The sequence below is a fragment of the Meriones unguiculatus genome, chromosome 4, assembly GCF_030254825.1.
Source record: "Meriones unguiculatus strain TT.TT164.6M chromosome 4, Bangor_MerUng_6.1, whole genome shotgun sequence".
Lineage (NCBI taxonomy): Eukaryota > Metazoa > Chordata > Mammalia > Rodentia > Muridae > Meriones > Meriones unguiculatus.
The window spans coordinates 100,808,904-100,830,088 of NC_083352.1; the positions used below are offsets into that span (position 1 = coordinate 100,808,904).

A 21,185-nucleotide genomic window follows, 5' to 3' on the forward strand; every position below is an offset into this window, starting at 1 on the left:
TCCTCATGGCTTGCTCAGCTTGCTTTCTTATAGAACCAGGACCACCAGCCCAGGGATGGCATCACCCACAATGGGCTGGGACCTCCCCATTGGTCACTAATTGAGAAAATGCCTTACAGCTGAATCTCAAGGAAGCATTTTCTCAACTGAGGTTCTGATGACTCTGGCTTGTGTCAAGCTGACAGACAAACCCAACCAATATAGCCTCCATTTAAACATAGGTTGGAACTAAGTTCAGGTTTTTATCCTAGAGGAGCTGGGGACTTCCCAATAACTGACCAGCTTCCATCATTTATCTGTTCTCCCAAACATAAAGACTGCTCCTAATCACAGCTTCTGTTCCCCAAACTTAGTGACTGTTGGGAGCTGCGTGAGTGTTTCGCCGGCAGAAACGCACGCGACCACAGGAATTCTTCTGCAACAAAACCTTTATTAGTCACACGATGAAAGGAGAGGAGAGAGAGCCCCGGATGTGGCGCTGTTTATATAAGCCCGGGTCGCACCTGAGTGACGTGTGAATACCCTGACTGGCTGCTCACTTTTACCCCGCCTGATGACTTGGGCCCATTATGCTTAGCGGGCTTGTGACGTGTCAATACCCTGATTGGCTGCTCACTCTTACCCGGCGTGCCTACGCAATTCTTAGCGTGCTTACGCAATCTACGCATGCGCCCTGGAGGTTTACAGTTTTGAGGGCGAGATGTCAGCGCCACCTAGTGGCGTCTGAGTCTCGGCTCTCCACATCTCCCTTTTCGTTATAAATAAATGAAAACTGCCTAAAAGCCTATAAGCACGGTACAAGAGGGCCCTAAGCTCGATCAAGCAAACTCCTTCTTTGGGGAGTAAGCGATCAAGAGCTTTAGATTACTCCCTTACCCCACCAGGTGCAATGGAAACGAGTTCTCTGGGTGCAGGGGCTAGGGGAGAAGATTTTAAAAAGGAGGTGACACTCATTCCCGTGCAATGGAATAAAATTCCAGGGAGTGCAAGAGCTGTCACCCTCCTATCTAGGTACCACATTTTAAAAAGGAGGTGACACTCATTCCCGTGCAATGGAATAAAATTCCAGGGAGTGCAAGAGCTGTCACCCTCCTATCTAGGTACCATAACCGTTTAGGCAAAGGCAACATTAACCTGGATCACTCATCGACTCAGTGCAATGGGTGAAACCCCTGAGGTGCATCGACTGAGTGTCACAGTCTGTTTTAATTTTTTAACATGGATAACCAAATTTTTGGGAGATGATCCTTGTTCCAAGGGTGCTAGTGCTTGCGCGATTGTGACCTAGTCACGTTTGTTTTGGGTATTGAGTTTGCAGAACAACCAGAGTAAAAAACACTAAGCCACAACACAATGCTACACCAAACATTCCGCCCCCACCCAATCTGAAGTAAGAAAAGGCAGAAGAAACCCAGGGTAAAGCCAGTCTGTGGGCAATGAATCCACTCGAGTAGAATTAGTGGTCCTCCTCGCTGTCCTTGATTCTTTAAGCAGTAGCAGGTGTGTCTGTTGAAAGATCATCTTCAGCTGTCACGAGCTTTCACGTGAGGGGCTCCGGTACCCAGAATGGATTGTTTTCTTCCTGTGGAAAAACACAGACAGCTCCCCTGGATCTTATTAAAATAGGATCCGGGCCTTTTCACTGTCCAGTTAAGACATTCTTCCATATAATCATTTCCTTGGGCCTGTTAGGCCCTGAACAGTGGCGATCAGCAGCCGAATGGCCTTGACTGTCCAAATTTAAAAAATTGAGAGTGAAGAGTGCCAGTGAAACCATCACTCGTGGCACTGAGGGCAGAGCCTCTTGGACTCCTCCCCTTTGTTTTATTAAATAGGATTTTAGGGTGCGGTGAGCACCTTCAATGATGCCCTGACTCTGGGGGTTATAGGGGAGACCTGTCAGATGGGTTATTTCCATCTGATGACAAAACTGTTTAAATTTTTGAGAAGTATAGGCTGGCCCATTGTCAGTTTTTAGAATTTTGGGCTTTCCCCAGGCACTCCATGCCTCTAGGCAATGTTGAATAACATGGGCTGCCTTTTCTCCAGTCAGGGGAGAAGCAAACATGACTCCAGAGCAAGTATCAACAGAAACATGCAAATATTGAAGTTTACCAAAAAATGAAATGTGGGTAACATCCATCTGCCACACTTGTAGTGGACAGATTCCTCTGGGATTAATCCCAACATGAGGCATAGGTAAGAACTGACAGCAATTTTGACATTGGGTAACAATATCTCTGGCTTCCTTTCTAGTTATGTTAAATCGATTACGCAATGTCTCAGCTGTAACATGAAATCTTTTATGAAACTCCTTAGCCAATTCTAAATTTGAAAGGAGGGCAAATGCAATCATCTTTGTGGCTCGATCTGCCAGGTCATTTCCACGGGACATGGGCCCCGGTAGACCCGAATGAGCCCTGATGTGTGTAATTAAAACAGGGGATCTTCTGGTAATTAAGGCAAACTGAATCTTTTGAAAAATTTTTGCAAGCTTGCTAGACGCTTTAATTAATCCAGCAGCCTCTAAGATTTTGGTTGCATTTACCACATAACTAGAATCAGAAACAATATTTAAGGGACCTGGAAATTTTTCCAAAACTTCTAACACTACTAAACATTCCACAATTTGAGGCGAGGTCTCATGATATTGCTTAGAAATAACTTTATTATTAACCACATAAGCTCCTATTTCTGTTTTTGACCCATCTGTATAGACTACCAGTCCATCCCGAAGTGGCTTTTAGGACGTTACATGCGGGAAGACTACCTCCTGAGTTAAAGCAAATTGCAAAATAGGATGTTTTGGATAATGATTATCAATTGAACCACTAAAAGAGGTAACCAGCACCGCCCAAATATCAGAGGTAGCAGTTAATACCTGAACTTGGTGAGCCGTATAAGGCACTATTAAAGACTTTGGCTCCTTCCCAAAGTATGTAATGGCTGTTTTTAACCCACGAAGTGCGAGTTGAGCGACTGCATCCAGATACCATTCAATAATTTTTGTAGGAGAGGCATTGGGATGAACCCACACTAAGGGCCCATCTTGCCATAATACAGCAGTTGGTAAATGTTTAGTTTTAATGACACACAGGTCAAAGGCCTTAGTTTCATCTACACGTTTTAATTGGGCATCCTGTAAAGCGTTTTCTACCACTCGCAGGGCGTGGCTTGCAGCCGGTGTTAAGGCTCTGGGTGAAGAAATATGAACATCCCCTTCCAAAATATCAAATAGGGGCTTTAATTCAGCAGAAGGGATTTTTAAAAACGGCCTAAGCCAATTTATATCACCTAATAATTTTTGAAAATCATTTAAGGTATGTAAATGATCCCTGCGAATTTTTATTTTTTGAGGAACTATTTGTTCCGATAAATAACAGTCCCTAGAAAGGAGCCCACTTCTGAAATTTGGACTTTTTCAGTGGCAATATGCAATCCCCACGGTTGCAGGGCTTTTTGCAACAAAGGATACGCATCTTGTAAGATGGCTAACTCCTCATGGCACAAGAGAATATCATCCATATAATGAATCAGCAACAAGGAAGGAAATTGCTGTCTAACTGGTTCAAGAGCCATCTGCACATACAATTGACACATGGTGGGGCTATTAGCCATGCCTTGAGGTAAGACTGTCCACTGATATCTCTGGTCTGGCTCATGGCAATTAACAGCAGGTAGGGTAAAGGCAAATCTCTGTCTCGTGGGCACAATGGAATGGAGAAAAAACAATCCTTGATGTCTATTATTATAATTCTCCATTGCTTAGGCAGGGCTGAAAGCAGAGGCAAGCCTCGTTGCACTGTTCCAAATAATCGCATCTGTGCATTAATAGCCCTCAGGTCATGGAGAAGCCTCCACTTTCCTGATTTCTTTTTTATAACAAAAATGGGTGTATTCCAGGGGGAAGTAGATGGTTCCAAATGACCAAGCTGTACCTGTTCTTTAACCAGCCTTGTAGCGGCTTCTAGCTTTTCAGAGGAAAGGGGCCATTGAGGAACCCATACGGCTTCCTCTGTGAGCCAAGATATGGGCATGGAACCCTCAATGGCAGTTAATGAAAACCCAGGCCTTGTTTCCCTGTATTATTTTCCTGTGAAATCGGGTGCAATCTCCCTTGTTCCTGTTTTCCAAGGCCTCTTCCTTCCTTATAACCCATCCTTTTTATTATATCAATTGCCTGTTGAGAGTATTCGTTGGTCAATGCTAATCCTAAATCCTGCAAAATATCTCTTCCCCAGAGATTGACAGGGAGAGGAAGAACATATGGTATGAAACTTCCTGTTTGACCTTCCGGTGCTTGCCACCTCAAAGAACGTGAACTAACTGCAGGGCTGGCCTCATATCCCAACCCTTGTAAGGAGTGGGATGATTGTGTAACAGGCCACGCCTTAGGCCACCAGGTGGAAGAAATAATGCTTTTATCAGCCCCGGTGTCCAAAATACCAGTAAAACCTTTTCCTTCTATCTGTAATTGTAAGGTAGGTCTGGTCTTAAGATCAACTACCAAATGAGCAAAATCTGTTCCTGTGGAACCGAGTCCTCTTGTGCCCCTTGGTGTTTCGGTAGATGGGAAACAGTCATGAAGACTTGGGAGGAAGACTAATTGAGCAATCCTATCTCCAGGGGAAATAGAAAATATACCTTGGGGGCAGGAACAAAGCACCTGGAGCTGTCCCGTAAAATCCTGATCTAAAATTCCAGGATGGACCATAAGTCCTTTTAAAGTGAGAGAGGAGCGACCCAGAATAAGACCGACACTTCCTTCAGGCAGGGGACCTTCAAACTCCACTGGGACAGGTTGCACCCCCATGTGTGGCATTAATAAGAATTGGGAGGTGGAACGGAGGTCTAGGCCTGCTGATCTTCTGGTTGCTCTATAGCTGGATAAGCCCTCCTGTTGTCTGTTTGTGTCCCATTTTTTCTGGGGCCCTGGGACTTGGGGCCCTGAAATCCGTTTTTTGGAATATTTTCATTCCTCTCATCAGGGGGGGTTCTCATGCTGGATAAGCTTTCCCTGAATATCTCTAATTGAACGGCATTCATTAGCCCAGTGATTGCCTTTTTTACACTTAGGGCAAAGCCCAGGAACTTTCTTTTGCACAGACACATGACAATCTCTCTTAAAATGACCCATTTTGCCACAATTAAAACAAACTTTATTGTTTTCAGAACTTGGGCGGTTATTGCTCTGTAATATAGCTGCCGCCAGCCCGGTGTTGGTAAGCGGGCCTCCGAGTCCTCGGCAAACCTTTATCCAATCTGTCAGTCCTTTGTTCCTTCTGGGGATAATGACTGCCTTGCATTCTGGTGAAGCATTTTCATACACCAGCTGTTCTATCATTGGCCGGACCCTTTCCGGGTCTTCAAATATCCTGCCTGCTGCATCCATCATTCTGGCCACAAATTCTGGGAATGACTCCTGAGGACCCTGGATAATTTTTGTTAAATGGCCCTCGGTCCCACCCTTCTTTGAAAGGGCCTTCCATACTTTAATGGCAGCAGCAGATATTTGGCCATACGCTCCCCAATCATAATCTGTCTGTTGCTGGACATGCGGACCTTGTCCTGTTAGTAGCTCAAATGTCCAGCGTCGTTGATTGTCTTCTGCATTGGCATTAGCCCTAGCTTGGGATTGACAGGCATCATACCATAGGGCTTTCCATTCCAAATATACTCCCATATTAGGGAGGGCAGCTTTCACTACAGTCTGCCAATCATTTGGGGTCATTGCTGTAGAGCCTAGCCTCTCAAGCTGCATAATTGTGAAATTAGCATCCACCCCGTACTTATTAACTGACTCTGCCAGTTCCTTGACTAGAGGGTAATCTACAGGCACATGGACACGGCCTCCCTCCACATCTTCAAATACTGGAAAAGTCTGAAAAATCTTGTGTCTATCTTCTGTTGAAAAGAAGGAATCAGGACAGTGCCTCCCGGTGTAGGATGGGGGAGCACTGGAGACAACGGGAGCGGCCGATTGAGAAAGTACGCCCTTCCTGTTCCTCATACTACCTTGCTTTTGATATAATAGTGACGGCCGCTCATCCGGATGGTATCGTTTTTCCTCATAGTAGGCTGCTTCCTCCTCCAAATCCTCTTTGCCAGAGGGATATAGCTGCTCAAATCCCAGGGTGTTCTTCCCCTGACCTCTCTCTTCCGTGGCTTTAACGTCCACAGAAGGGTCTTTTTTCTTAGAGACGTCCCTATCTCTATCCATTGGGGCCCCTAACCTCGTCTCACGTCCTGATTCTGGCATGCTGTCTTGCATCCCCCCTATCCTTAACCTTTTGCTACTCCTTTTTCTCCTGAGGCAGCCCTTGAGTTTGCACGAGACCAAAAAAAGGAAAGCTATGGCGGCTATCACAGCAGAGAAGGCCATAAGGGCTTCTGCTAGCCGAAATGAGAAACGGGATAAGTCGAGATCGAACATGTCTTTCAGGACAAACCTTAATGTTGCGGTTCTGAATTCCTCCCCGCTAACGGGGGCCCTCCTTACCCAGCACTGTTCCCGAGTTTCGGCACCAGATGTTGGGAGCCACGTGAGCGTTTCGCCGGCAGAAACGCACGCGACCACAGGAATTCTTCTGCAACAAAACCTTTATTAGTCACACGATGAAAGGAGAGGAGAGAGAGAGCCCCCGATGTGGCGCTGTTTATATAAGCCCGGGTCGCACCTGAGTGACGTGTGAATACCCTGACTGGCTGCTCACTTTTACCCCGCCTGATGACTTGGGCCCATTATGCTTAGCGGGCTTGTGACATGTCAATACCGATTGGCTGCTCACTCTTACCCGGCGTGCCTACGCAATTCTTAGCGTGCTTACGCAATCTACGCATGCGCCCTGTAGGTTTACAGTTTTGAGGGCGAGATGTCAGCGCCACCTAGTGGCGTCTGAGTCTCGGCTCTCCACAAGTGACACTTAACCATAGCTTGTGTTATTCATGTTTTGTTCCTCAAAACATAATGGTTGTTCCTAATGACAAAAGAACAAATAGATATGATTGTTTTACTGTAAAACCTACATTCTGTATCAGTTGACATAAATCAACTACATAAGGAAAGGCCCTATTTCTAAATCCTGATTTAGTGGAAAAATATAACTGTAACAAGTTACAGCACAGATGTTTATGGTTTTCAAACTTAAAAGTTCTGTAATGGGGGCTAGAGAGATGGCTCAGAGCTTAAGAACACTCGCTGTTCTTCCAAGCATCCTGAGTTCAATTCCCAGCAACCACATGGTGGCTCACAAGCATCTATAGTAAGATCTGGTATGCAGGTAGAATGTTGTCTAAATAATAAATCTAAAAAAAATGTAAAATTCTGGCTAAGAGGTAGAGGTGAGTGTCACAGTTCATCTCTCAAGCATGTTCTGTGGCCCTCATCAATTAGCAATGAGTTGATTACAATAAAGTCTTCTCATTTGCATTGACCTGGTATTTGAGTTGTGTTGGACCCTATGACACAAAGGCCTTACCACACTTTTTTACATTCACAGAATTTCTCTCCAGTATGAATTTATTACGATTAAGACTATAGAAATATGCAAAGTTGTCACCATTTTAACACATTCATAAGGTTTCTCTCCAGTATGAATTCTTTCATGATGATGAAATGTACAAAGGCTTCACCATATTAAATACTCATATAGAGCTTCTCTCCAGTATTTCTTTCATGCCTTTGAAGATGACCGTGACAAGCAAAGGCTTTACCATATTGATTACATTAATAGGGTTGCTCTCCAGTATGTATTCTTCGGTATACTTTGAGATAATTGTGATTTGTAAAAGCTTTACCACATTGCTGACATCCATGTTTTCTCTCCAGTATGTGTTCTTTGATGTATTTGGAGATTACTGTGATGTGCATAGTCTTTACCACATTGCTGACATTCAAACGTTTTTCTCTCCAGTATGTGTTCTTTGATGGATTTGGAAATTACTGTGACGTGCAAAGTCTTTACCACACTGCTGACATTCATAGGGTTTCTCTCCAGTATGAATTCTTTCATGCTTTTGAAGATAACTGTGATGTGCAAAGGCTCTATCACATTGGTTACATTCATAGGGTTTCTTGCTAGTATGTGTTCTTTTATGTATTAGGCGACTACTGGAATGTGCAAAGTCATTATCACGTTAGTTACATTCATAGGGTTTCTTTCTAGTGTATTCTTTGATGTATTTTGAGACAATTGTGATGTGCAAAAGCTTTACCACATTGCTGACATTCATAGGGTTTCTCTCCAGTATGTGTTCTTTGATGTATTTGGAGAGTTTTTTGACACGTAAAGGCTTTACCACATCGATTACATTCATAGGGTTTTTCTCCAGTATGTGTTCTTTGATGTGTTTGGAGAGTTCTGTGAGAGGTATAGGCTTTACCACATTGGTTACATTCATAGGGTTTCTCTCCAGTATGTGTTCGTTGATGTGTTTGGCGACTGCTGTAATGTGCAAAGGCTTTACCACATTGGTTACATTCAAAGGGTTTCTCTCCAGTATGTGTTCTTTGATGTATTTGGAGACTACTGTAACTTGCATAAGCTTTACCACATCGGTTACATTCATAGGGTTTCTCTCCAGTATGTGTTCTTTCATGCCTTTGAAGATGACCATGACGGGCAAAGGCTTTACCACATTGATTACATTCATAAGGTTTCTCTCCAGTATGAATTCTTTCATGCCTTTGAAGATGACTGTGACGTGCAAAGGCTTTACCACATTGGTTACATTCATAAGGTTTTTCTCCAGTATGTGTTCTTTTATGTACTGCAAGATGACTGTCTTGTGAAAAGGCTTTACCACATTGGTTACATTTGTAGGGCTTCTCTCCAGTATGTGTTCTTTGATGTATTATGAGATAAGTGTCTAGCAAAAAGGCTTTACCACATTGATTACATTTGTAGGGTTTCTCTCCAGTATGTGTTCTTTGATGTATCATGAGATAACTGTCTTTTGAAAAGGCTTTATCACATTGATTACATTTGTAGGGTTTCTCTCCAGTATGTGTTCTTTGATGTATCATGAGATAACTGTTTTTTGAAAAGGCTTTATCACATTGATTACATTTGTAGGGTTTTTCTCTAGTACGTGCCCTTTTATGTGTTTGGAGACTACTGTGATATGCAAAGGCTTTACCATATTGAATATTTTTATTACGTTTTTCTCCAGTATTAATTATTTCATAACTTTGAAGATGACTGTGAAGTGCAAAGGCTTTACCACATTGATTATACTCATAAGGTTTCTCTCCAGTATGTGTTCTTTCATGTCTGCAAAGATAATTGGCACATGTTAAAGTTTTGCCACATTTATTACATTGATGAATCTTTTTATCTGTATGAATTAATCTTACAATTTGGTATAATGGTAAAGAAAAGCTAGATCTTAAGGTTTTATCACTTTGTTTACATTCAAGATTACCCCCTTCATTATGAGTTCTTTTGTGTCTTTGAAGATACCTGTGATGGTAAGAGCATTTATTACATGGCTCACAATTATGACTTCCCTTTTCTGTAAAAGGTTTTTCACATATTTGAAAAGAATTGAAAGCGTTACTGCACTGATTGCATTCATAAATTTCCCTATGGTGTGAATCATATTACATTTGCAAAGTGAACCAGGTCAAACAGAAGAATTTCCACATTCCTAGTCCTCGTAGGGATTTCTTGCAGTGTGAGTTTGTGGATGTTCCCAATGAAGTTGGAAAACCAATTTTGTAAACTTGTATCATATTCAAAAAGTCTACTCAAAATGGGTAGTACTCAAAAGACTACTACATATATTCAATTGTTCTGGGAAAGAAATTGCTTCTTTCAATATCCCTATGCTCACATGGTTGGTATCCATTGTGACATATGATATACCTATTAAAAGAAGAATAACAAATGAAAGGGTTCCACATTGCATTCACACACTTCAACACTTTGTTCCTTATAGTCATGTGGTATCGGGATTAAGGTTTCTCCACAACAACATTCTTGACTCCCATAAACTGCCCATCACACTAAATTTAGTAGTGTTACTACAAGTACGTGAGTATCTCCAGTTTTACTGTGGATGATTTGCTTATTAAACAGCTTTAGACCCTTCTTTTTCGGGAAAACACCAAATGGCAGATGATGCAGGTGCAGGGGAAGGGCCCGGAGAAACCAGGGGTCCAGGATTAGGAGTCTTCCATGGAAGATTCAGCCTTAGGTCTCCCCCCCACCCCCCGCTGTGGCCAAGGCCATGGGCGTGGCTGAGGCCATGGGGCTCATGGAGGTAAATCCAAAGACAAGGAGTTGGATCCCTGTCACCAAGCTGGGCTGCCTGGTTAAGGACATGAAGATAAAGTCCTTGGAGGAGATCTACCTGTTCTCCCTGCCCATTAAGGATTCTGAGATTATCGACTTTTGCCTGGGTGCATCCCTAAAGGATGAAATTCTAAAACTCACGCCAGTGCAGAAGCAGACACGGGCTGGCCAGCAGACCAGGTTCAAGGCTTTTGTCACTACTGGGGACTGCAATAGTCACAGTCTTGGTGTTAAGTGTTCCAAGGAGGTAGCCACTGCCATTCAAGGAGTCATCATCTGGGCTAAGCTTTCCATCATCTCTGTGTGGAGAGGCTAATAGAGCAACAAGATTGGCAAGCCCCACACTGTTCCATGCAAGGTGATAGGCTGCTGTGGCTCTGTTTTGGTGCGTTTCATCCCTGCTCCCGGAGGCACTGGTATCATCTCTGCTCCTGTGCTCAAGAAGCTACTAATGATGGCTGGTATTGATGACTGCTACATCAAGGGGTGCACTGCCACCCTGGGCAACTTTGCCAAGGCCACCTTTGATGCCATCTCATCTTGTGAAAACCTACACCAGAGTCTCTGTTCAGAGGACCCAGGCTCCAGCTGTGGCTACCACATAAGGGTTTTTATACAAGAAAAATAAAGTGAAATAAATCTGAAAAAAGAGGTTTTAGACATATACTTATCACCTATTCAATGTGTATACCTTTTGCAATATCTAAGTGGTATGAGACCAAACAGATTGGCAGTTCCACAGCATAGCTCTAATGGGGCTATGATTCAACTTGTGATATACAGAAAGGTTTTGTTTCCTTGTCTTTTTTCTAAGCGGAATGCCTTCCAAACACAAATCAGATACGTGACATTGAGGCATACATTTTTGTGAGAATTTATTAATCATCAATAAAGCTTAAAGCAGAAGTCCTTTACACTGTTGTTTTTCTTTAAAACTTCCAGAAAACATTAAAATGTATTTAGAGGTATATCTGTATCAGCTTACACATGAAAATTACCTTATATGTCTTCTAGGTCTTTGACAATGTTCTTCAATAGTGTGGTATTCCCAATTATAGCCTAAAATACAGTACCAGAAAATATGTGATATATTATTGCAAGTTAGGAATATCTTAAGTTACTAGATTCAGTGAATCGTAGAACCATGGCTGATTCGTTTACCTCATTGTTCCTTATTTTCAATTAGAATTACATAAGAGCATCACTAACAAAGAAACATTGCCCCTTATTTTAGAATGTGAAAGAAAATTCACAGTCTTACCTATAGCCATGAGATTCCTGTAGGTTTCCAGCATCACATCTTTGTAGAGACTCTTCTGGAAAGGATCCAGCAGAGCCCACTCTTCCCGAGTGAAGTTCACATAAACATCATCATAGGTCACTGTATCCTAAAATATACCATACATGTGCACAACAGAATGAATGATACTGACAATGGTGTAAATGTATAGCTCATTGACAACATATTCATATAATTCTGGTGCTTCCTCCACTTACTTCCTGACACAGAAGTTCTAATAGAATCACCATGTCATTTTTAGAAGGAAACTGAATGATGAGGTTTACCACCATCATTTCTAAGCCCTTTGAATAGGTATGAGACAAAAGAATTAAAAACTAGGTTTTGGAGGTACTGAGCTAAAAAGTTTAAAACATATCAGGCCAGTTGACATTGTTGCTTCTAGGCGGATCCCACCAACTTCAGGGAAGAGCTGACCTTACTGCTCACGAGAGGTTCTGCTGCCAGGAAACCGGCCTGGATGGCCTGCTCCTAGAGTTAGCACAGACTGAGCTAATCGGCCTCTCTCCCCTAGCAGCAGTCTATCAGTCCAGGACAGAACTGAAACCCAAGGCCAGCAGAGGACAGGACTGAAGCCCAAGGCCGGCTGTTTCCCAAGTCTGTTTGACAAGTGAGGACGGAGAGCTTCATGAGTGGGACACCAGGTCCGAAGTCTGTTTGCTGGGCCTAGAAGAAAGTGGGTCACTCCTGTGGAGACAGAAAGTGTTGCCAGCTTAATGGTTTTGGGTTTCTACCCACTTGGCTGGTGGAATCTGTTGTTTGGCTTTGTGTTTGTCTGTCTGTCTGTCTATGGTGACTGTTTATATTTATTTGGACGAGCCTGGGACAACGTAAAACATGGGACAGACTGCTTCTAATTCCCTAGACTTAACTCTTGCCCATTTCTGGGAGGCTCTGGTCTGGTACTGGTCTTCCTGGAGTCGGGTTGCTTGGAAATGCAGCCCACCCTGAGGAGAGACTAGTGTGCAGGCAAGCAACTCTTAAAGGAGCAAAAGCAGTTTCTCACAGAAGCAAGCTACAAGCCTCTCTGGTCATGAGAATTGGATTCAACAGGTAGCAAGATGTTCCTCCCTTGAAATTAAAGCTAAAAGAAGAAAAAAAAAGTTTTATCTGTATGTTTTAAATACATAAATTTACTATATTATGTATGTCTTGGTTATAGATTATTGGTTTTTGGATATGTTAAAAATCTATAACATCTGTAACAAAAAAAATCTTAAACTTGTAAACTGGAAAGATGCCTCAGTGGATAAGAGCACTGTCTGCTCTTCCAAAGAGTCCAAGTAAAATTCCCAGCACCCATATCAAAGCTCACAACTGTCTGTAATGTCCATTCTAAGGGATCTGACACCTTCACACTAATGCACATAAAGTTAAATAAATTATTTAAAAAAAACTTGGAACCATTCTGAACAACAAATGGCTGAGCCCACTAAAAAAACCAAGTCTCCAAAGGTAATATAAATTGGGATTAGATTTTACATAATTTCTGTCCTGTCTTAAAAACCAGATTTATTAAAAAAACAAACAAAAACAAACAAACAAAAAAAAAAAACCAACAAGGTTCGAAACTGTTTGTATGAGACATTACATCTGCACCTCCATGTGTTTGTATACAAGAACTTTTCTTCTTGGCAGCCAAAGTTTATAACATCAAAATAATACACTTGGTATTGATTTTAGAGATACTGAATTGCTAACACTGATAAAATTTGGTTTTGACTTCTAAAAACTATGATTATGCTCTATGACTTCATTCTTAAAAAGGTACTTTATTTTAATATTACAAAAGCAGGTTTAAAAAATGTTTAAATACTTAAGGCTATGAAACATCTAAAAGATTATCAGATATTTTAAAATAATGACCTTGAGCAGTCTAACAAAGAACTTGGAACAGTTTCTCTTTTAGGGGAGGTCAAAAGGCCTTGGTATTTATTTTATTAATTTTACCAAATGACACCAAGCCATACTGTTTGAGCCAATCAAGAAAACTGGAGTTTTTACAATGTATCATTGCAGGATGATAAAGACCCATGGAATAACAATAAAAAATAATGAGGATTTTTGATGGAAGTTTTTATATTGTCTGAGAAGCAAGAGACTGAGATAATAAAGGGAAGAAAAAGAAAAAAATAGCTTGTCTAAAATGAAAATGTCTGGTTAAAGCAGAGGAACAGAGTTAGGAAAAGCCTAACCTGAAGGTATATAGAATGTTATGGAAGGTCAGAGCATGTATAGAAAGCCAGAGGGCATATAAACTGTATTTGCTTTGGTTTCTCATACCTGCAAATATGATTTGAAAAAGAACTGTAAAATATATTGAGTTCTGACCATATTAGATTAACTCTGGTTGGTTTTCTTCATTAAAAAGGCTGGTGATTCTTCAATGAAAAATGTTTGCTTAAAAAGGGGAAAAAAAGGACTGCAGCTCCATGTTAGCCCAGAGTTAGACTGATGATCAGTTCAAGTCATTGTTAACCATTATATGAAATATATGCCTGGCTGCCAGTTCCTAAATAAATGGATTAATGCTGTTTCTTTCTGGCCTATAGGTTAGGTGTGGCCAGAATAATCCAAGCACGGTTTTAAAATTTCTATACTGTTCTGTTATATAGTTGGTTCTAAAATTCACTTGACTACAATGTTAGAACTTGGTTACGGGAAACTGTAACAGTATAGTTCCACAGTGCTATGCTGTGGAAGCAGCACTCCTACCAGTGACACCTAATGGCTATGTTTTTGAATTGCCCTCCACGGCCTGAAACAACACATGGCTGGCCACCATGTTGGTTCAGGAATAAAGAGGATGGAGCCATGGTTTTAAGCCACCTTTCCTGAGAGCTGCCAGCTATGTTCAGTTCTCTGTTTAATGCTAAGTAAAACTTTTGTCCTTTAAACTTTTGCTATTCAGTCTTAGTAATATGATATGGTAAAATCGGCAAGATTTGCCAGCCCTCTATAAACTGTATGATTAAAAGTTTTGCTTTGGTTTTACTTCAGAAATATATTCAAAGTTATGCTAATGACTGTAGTTGGTTACAAGATTGAGTTTTACTTAGTCTCTTATTTATGTTTTCAAGGTTAAGCCTAGAATGGGTAACTACAAAGTTTGCCTATATAGACCTACTTGAAATAGATGTGGTTCTAGAACACTTATCTAAGGAATATGATTATAACATTCTGTTTTACAGGCTGTAGTTTAGAGTAGATTACTAAAGACAGACAAAGATTAACTCAGACATGCTGGCCCTCAAGTTTCTCAGAGATCTGATGAATATGGCATCTAATATATGTAGGTTTTATTATGACAGAGAGTACCAAAATCCTGGCAGTAGCTCCCCAAGGTCTTCAAAAAGATTTGGGCACAACAACAGATGACTTCAACTCTGGATTGTGGTATGCTAACCACTGGGCAAAACTGCCCCAACTGGCCCACTGCTAGGACTCAGCCTAAACTGTGGACAAAGCTGTGGATACCTGGGGAATCACAGTTTCACATTGCTGAAGGCAAGGTGAGGCCAATCTCTCATGTTCTTTTCCACAGAAACAGTCTCTAATCTTCTGTGCCTGATGATCAGACTGCCTCTACTCATGATGCCATGACACCACAGGAGCCAGGGATAACTGCCTAAATGATAGACTGACTAGTCCCCTCTGTCATTTTGATTGATACATATATTCATTTAGCTTATAATTTATCCTTCTCAGGTCTCTGACCACACTGATGGCTAAGCTAAGCTAATGATAGCTTTGCAGCTAAAGAGCAGATGATTAGATCCACTGTTAGTTCATTGGTCAACTCATTAGCTAGTTAGAACTACTAGGTACTAGATCTCCTAGAAAGGCAAAGAGGTTTACCTTGCTCACAGGCTTCATGTTAATAGCCTGTGTCTTATGATGAATAACTGGATAGAAAGATATAAAGTTTATGTAAGGTCTGAGGATATGAATGTTTAAGTTATAAAGATCTAAAAAATTCTTTGAGCATCTAGGAAGATTTCAAGGTTGATAAATAAAAGTTATGAAGGAAAGCCTGTCTAAGAAAGTTGATAAAAGATTGGAGGGTCTAAATAGGTATTTTCGAGTTGATAAATGAAAATTGTAAAATATTTATGAGGCTGAAAAGATGTTTTAAGATATATGAATACAAGTTATAATGATATAAAAATACTTAAAACATACTAAAAATTGGGAGATATTTCAGATTTCTCCTCCCCTCTATGCTATTGTTATGCTTATGTTGTTATAAGATTTCAGAAGTTCAGAGTTGAGACACTGATCAATAGAGTTCTGATAAGCTGATAGAGCACTGACTGCTCATTATCCAGTCGAAAGCTTGAGATTTTAATTTTCCTTTGATTGTCTTCTGGAGATAGCCTTAAAGATGCTTCTAATTATGCTAAAAACATCTTTGTCTAATATATATATATATATATATATATATCCCAAAGTCATAGCTTTTACTAGGTCTTAATGGCATAAGTCTACTCCTACTGTCTTGTAGACACTTGTTACCTGCTTTTCTAAAGTATGGCTCTCAATACAATGGTGATATTAATATACTTCCTTTTGTAAACTGAAATTCATATGACTTTCAAAAAATCAAAAAAAGTCAGAAGATTTGGATCTGGCATATCTCAAATGGACCCCAGATAAGTTTTTCCCTTAGTCTTGGGATTCCTCACTTTCCCCATTTACTAGCCAAATTTTAACTTTTGTCTCTAGTCTGAATTTGTCTCAGCAGATTTTTACCTGGCTGACAGACTCCATTCAGGGATCAACTATGGATTGCAAGCTGAAAGCTGGACTTGCTGAAAGCTGAAGTAAACCGTTTCAGCTGATGTGATGGCTCCGTGTCTCTTCAACTGGATTGCTAGTTAGATGGTGCCCTGTTGCCTAGCTTTTGACTAGCCTTTCAGCCTTCCTGGGTTCCCAATATTGCTGCCCCAGAAGAAGAAAAATTCATCTGCCTTTGTCCTACCTAAAAGGCTAAAATGCTAAATCAAAAGGGACCTGACATTAGCTATTACCTTGGGGACATGCTTAGCTGGAGCAAGAACTGGTATTGCAGCACTGGCTGTACAAAGCCAGAATTATAACAGCTTAAAGGCAGATATTGATAAAGATATTCAGAACTTTTGAGAACTCAATCACCCATTTAGAAAAAAAATGTTGATTCCCTGGCAGAAGTAATGTTGTAAAACAAAAGGGGCTTGGATCTGTTGTTTTTATAGCAGGGTAGGCTATGTGCAGCCCTCTAAGAAAAATGTTTTTACACTGACCATTCCAGAAAAATCAGAGAGTCTACGTTTCAGGAAGCCCCATGGTTGGGCCTTCAAGGAACTTGTCAGAGGGGGGAACGAGAGTCTCTTCCAAACCTCAAGAAAATCTCTTAATTGCCATGTCTTGTAAAATCAGAAAACAAGTTATATCTTTCCAACAAATAATGGCACAGAATACTCCTTCCCATTCCAAGAGAAAGGAATGTGTTCATAGTGAGAGAAGATTGGACCAAAGCAAGAAACCCAGCAGGGCAAACAACAAATCCTGTAGTTTCTCAGACACATGGGGCTTCAGTTTCAAAAGGTTTAGAAGTCCCTGTGTTGGTATAATGTTCTTTTGGAATGTATACAATTTACCCTTGTTCATTCAAATGCTGATTTTTCTACCCTACTATCTGGTTTCAATCCAGACATTGCATTGTGATGCTTATTCTAAACATCACCTATCTCAAGTTTGGGTAAACATGTCACCATTTGTTCTATAAATTGTCAATTAAAACAACCAACCACAATGCTGAGCAATGGGGAGGATAGGGTGGAACATCCGATCTGAAATGGGAGAAAGGAGGTGGGAGAAGGAAGCAAGGGAGAAGAAAGAATCCAGGAGAGATCTTGGAACCATGTGGAGAGATGGACTGAACCTTAAGTATGACTAAAAGCAAGTATAATGGGTAAAATCTGCATGATAGAAAGTATGCAGGTTTGGAAGCTTAGGATGGAGTAATCATTACCCAGCATTGTCTCTAGGTTAATTGTCTCTAGATCCTAGTCTCTGTGCGGTGATTTGGTTATACAGCTGTTTAGGAATAACTGCAGCCTAACTAAAAGATATATCAATAGTAAATATTAATAACCTACAACATCCCTGTTAGGATTTGTGCAGCAGAGTTACACAGCGGGTTCACAAATCACACCGCGTGATTGTTTCCATGTGGGAGGTTTATTAAGGGAAAGGGGAGGGGGTCACAGAGACCATCTCTGCACAGGGAAAGAGAAAGACAGCCTGGAGGTGGTGCAAGTTCTCTTAAAAGGTGACCCAGAGCATGCGCAGGGGGATTCAGATGGCTCACAGGTGGCTTCACAGATGCCTGATATCTGGTTTGTTAGGTCCTTGGGGCTGGCTGGAGAGATGCCTGCTTACAGATCCCAACAGTCCCTGTCCCTGCAACTTCTTCACCTCTCAGTTTGGTTACTTACACTCCCTATATGCACCTCTCCACGGCAAACTTCTCATAGCTTAAGTATCTCAACATCTTGTGGTCTCAAAAGGCAACTCAGGCTTCATACTCACAGCTTCATGCAATGAACTCTCATAATTTCCTCATGGGGTCTCTGACTCTGACAAACACAGATGGCTGAAACAGTGCTGAACTGAAACTGAGAGGACCAGGCCTGCCTAGCCTCTCCCCCCTTCCTCCCCACTACCACCCAAAAAAAGTCATCAGTCCTAGAAACTAGGCCATAGGTCACCAATTCCAGGAACAAGACCATAAAATTCCCAACCCAAGGAATAGCCTGGAGGAAATCACAAGAATGGGAAGGTATCTTATCTCAGGGTGGGGCATTTGTGCTGGGCAGCCCACTGACTTTGTAGTAGAACATTCGCGGCACAAAAAATACCTAACATTCTTGAGGTCTTATAAATAGTTCCCTCAATGTTAGTTATGTTAGTTAGCCAATCACATTGTAACGAGCTTGCCCTTTGTGAATGTCATCCAATCATGTAAATGCTGTAACTGCTAAGCTGGAAATTCCCATTTCTTGCTCAAACTCTAACAAAAACCCTGCCATGCAGCTGCTTGTGTCTCTCTGAGCCACTGTGTTGGTGATGGTGGAGAGACCAAGCTTCAGCCTGAATAAAGCTCTTTGCCCTTGCATAGGTAGTCTGGCTCCTGATAGTCTTCAGAAACCCTAAGATCTGGGCATAACAAAACAACAGAGAAAGAATTCATTACCTTAAATTTTGCATCTTTCTCATTTCCAGAACCTGCACAATATGGATGATACTGTCAGGTTTGGCTTCTAAATTGGGATGGATCATACCATGCTTGGACCATAGCTGCAGCAGGTTCTGTATGCAGTTCACTTTGCCTACTCCTTCCATTAATTTAAGGCTTAAGAGGATGAAATGTTACCCTTAAGACACCTTCTTAGGTTTCCAATTCAGAGCAAGGGTCTTTTCTTTAATGGTGATATATCCTTGAAATTTCCTGCCTCGGTTTCACTTGACGGCCATGTGAAACTACCTAGTATTGTTTTTCTTTACAAATCATGAACTTTACATTTATTTTTACCCCACAGAACGGAAGCAATGGATACACAGGACAAAGAAAATATTAAATCTAAAAATTCCTGACACAAAATGTCCAGGAAATCTGGGCGCTATGAAAAGACCAAATTTTAGAATAATATGAATAGAGGAAAGAGAAAAAGAGCATATCAAAGTCCCAGAAAACATTTTCACTAAGTCATAAAAGACAATTTTCGTAACCTAAAAAAGAAAATCCCTTCAACGTAAAGCATACAAAATACCAAATAGACTGAACTAGAAAAGAAAGTTCACTTGCCACATAATAAGCAAAACACTTAACACACAGAACAAATAAAGAATACGGAAAGCCTTAACAGAAAAAAAAAAAAAAAAAGAAAAAACAGACAAAAACAAAACAAAACAAGAAACATATAAAGGCAGACCAATTAGAATTACACCTGTGCTCTCAATGCAGATGCTAAAAGCCAGAAGTTGCTTGGACACATATGCTGCAGACTCTAAGAAACTACAGATGTTAGCTAGCTCAGATTACTATACCCCCAAAATTTTCAATCACCATAAATGAAGAACATAAAATATTCCATTCAAATTTAAATAGTATCTATCTACAAATACAGCCCTACACAAGATGCTAGAATATTCGACCCAAGGAGCTTAACTGCACTCATGAAAACATAGGAAACAAATAATCTCACAGCATCAGCAAAACAACAAAATACCAGGAATTATCAATCACTACTCATTGCTGTCTCTCAATATCAGTGTCCTCAAGTAACCAATAAAATGACACAGTATAACAAAATGGCTGCTAAAACAGAATCCATCCTCTTCCTGCACACAAGAAACACAGCTCAACCAAGGATAGACATTACTTCATGGTAAAGGGCTGGAAAAAGATATTTCAAGCAAATGGACCTAAGAATAAAGCTGGTGTAGCCATTTTAATATCTAACAAAATGGACTTCAAACAAAAATTAATCAAAAGAGATAGGGAAGGAGACTACATGTTCATCAAAAAAGTCCACCAAGATAACATTTCAATTCTTAACATCTATTCCTTAACATAAGAGCACATACCATTGTAAAAGAAACACTTCTGCCACTTAAATCACACACTGACCCTGACGCATAGTGGGAGACTTCAATAATCCTCTCACCAATGGACAGGTCCTACAAACAAAAACTAAACAAAGAAACATTTCAGCTGACTGACATTAAAAACCAAATGAACCGAACTGATATTTACAGAGCATTCCACCCAAACACAAAAGAATGTACCCTTTTCTTGCACTTGTATGCCTTGGTAAAAGAAAGGTTTGTGGGAAGAGGGGCCGCAGACCCCTTTACTTCTCCCAGCTTCTCTTTACTTCACTTGATGGGTTCTTTTCAGGGCTATACCAATCTCCGTCAACAGCAAAAGCACCAAGCAGTCTCCTCTGTTTTTCTCCTCCAAGCTGCCCCACCATACATCTCTGGGCTCTCCAAACTGCTACATCTTCTCTTTCTGGACTCTCATATTTATATCCCTCAGAGTCCTAGACCATATCCATCTCCACATTGAACAAGGCAGGCCATTATCAGCTGGCAAAGACCACACGCCACAGGAGGCAATTATCAGCTGAGGACAAACTAAAGCCCAAATTAAAATCCCACACTTGGGATTAAAACAAAAACATATTTTCATAAAATAACTGAGTTTTTAAAGAAACCAAAACTTCCATTATACCCTTTTGTCAGCACCTCATGGTACTTTCTCCAAAACTGATGACACACTCAAAAACTGCAATAACCCCTGAATCCTATCAGACCAACAAAGAAACAACAGAAAGCTTAAAAACTCACAGAAACTGAACAACTCTCTACTGGTTGAAAAAATGGGTCAAGATAGAAACAAAGGAAGAAATCAAAGACTTTATAGAATTCAATGAAAAAATGAATACACAACATATCCAAATTTATGAGACACAATGAAAGTGGTGATAAGAAGATAGATGATAGTACTAAGTGCACACATTTAAAAAAATGGATCTCAAATT

At 40.8% G+C, this 21,185-nt stretch overlaps 1 protein-coding gene across 1 annotated transcript in view; it reads right to left on the minus strand.

The window, feature by feature from the left end:
• Positions 1-410: 410 nt before the first annotated feature.
• Positions 411-21,185, minus strand: part of LOC110554165 (zinc finger protein 431-like) — a 30,166-nt gene continuing 9,391 nt past the window's right edge. The window contains exons 2-5 of the mRNA XM_060382652.1: positions 11,557-11,683; positions 11,294-11,354; positions 6,500-9,272; positions 411-1,582 (exon numbers count right to left, since the gene is read on the minus strand). Of these exons, the coding sequence (XP_060238635.1) occupies positions 8,162-9,272; positions 11,294-11,354; positions 11,557-11,683 (1,299 nt within the window). The 3' untranslated portion in view covers positions 411-1,582; positions 6,500-8,161. The remainder of the gene's footprint in view (positions 1,583-6,499; positions 9,273-11,293; positions 11,355-11,556; positions 11,684-21,185) is intronic.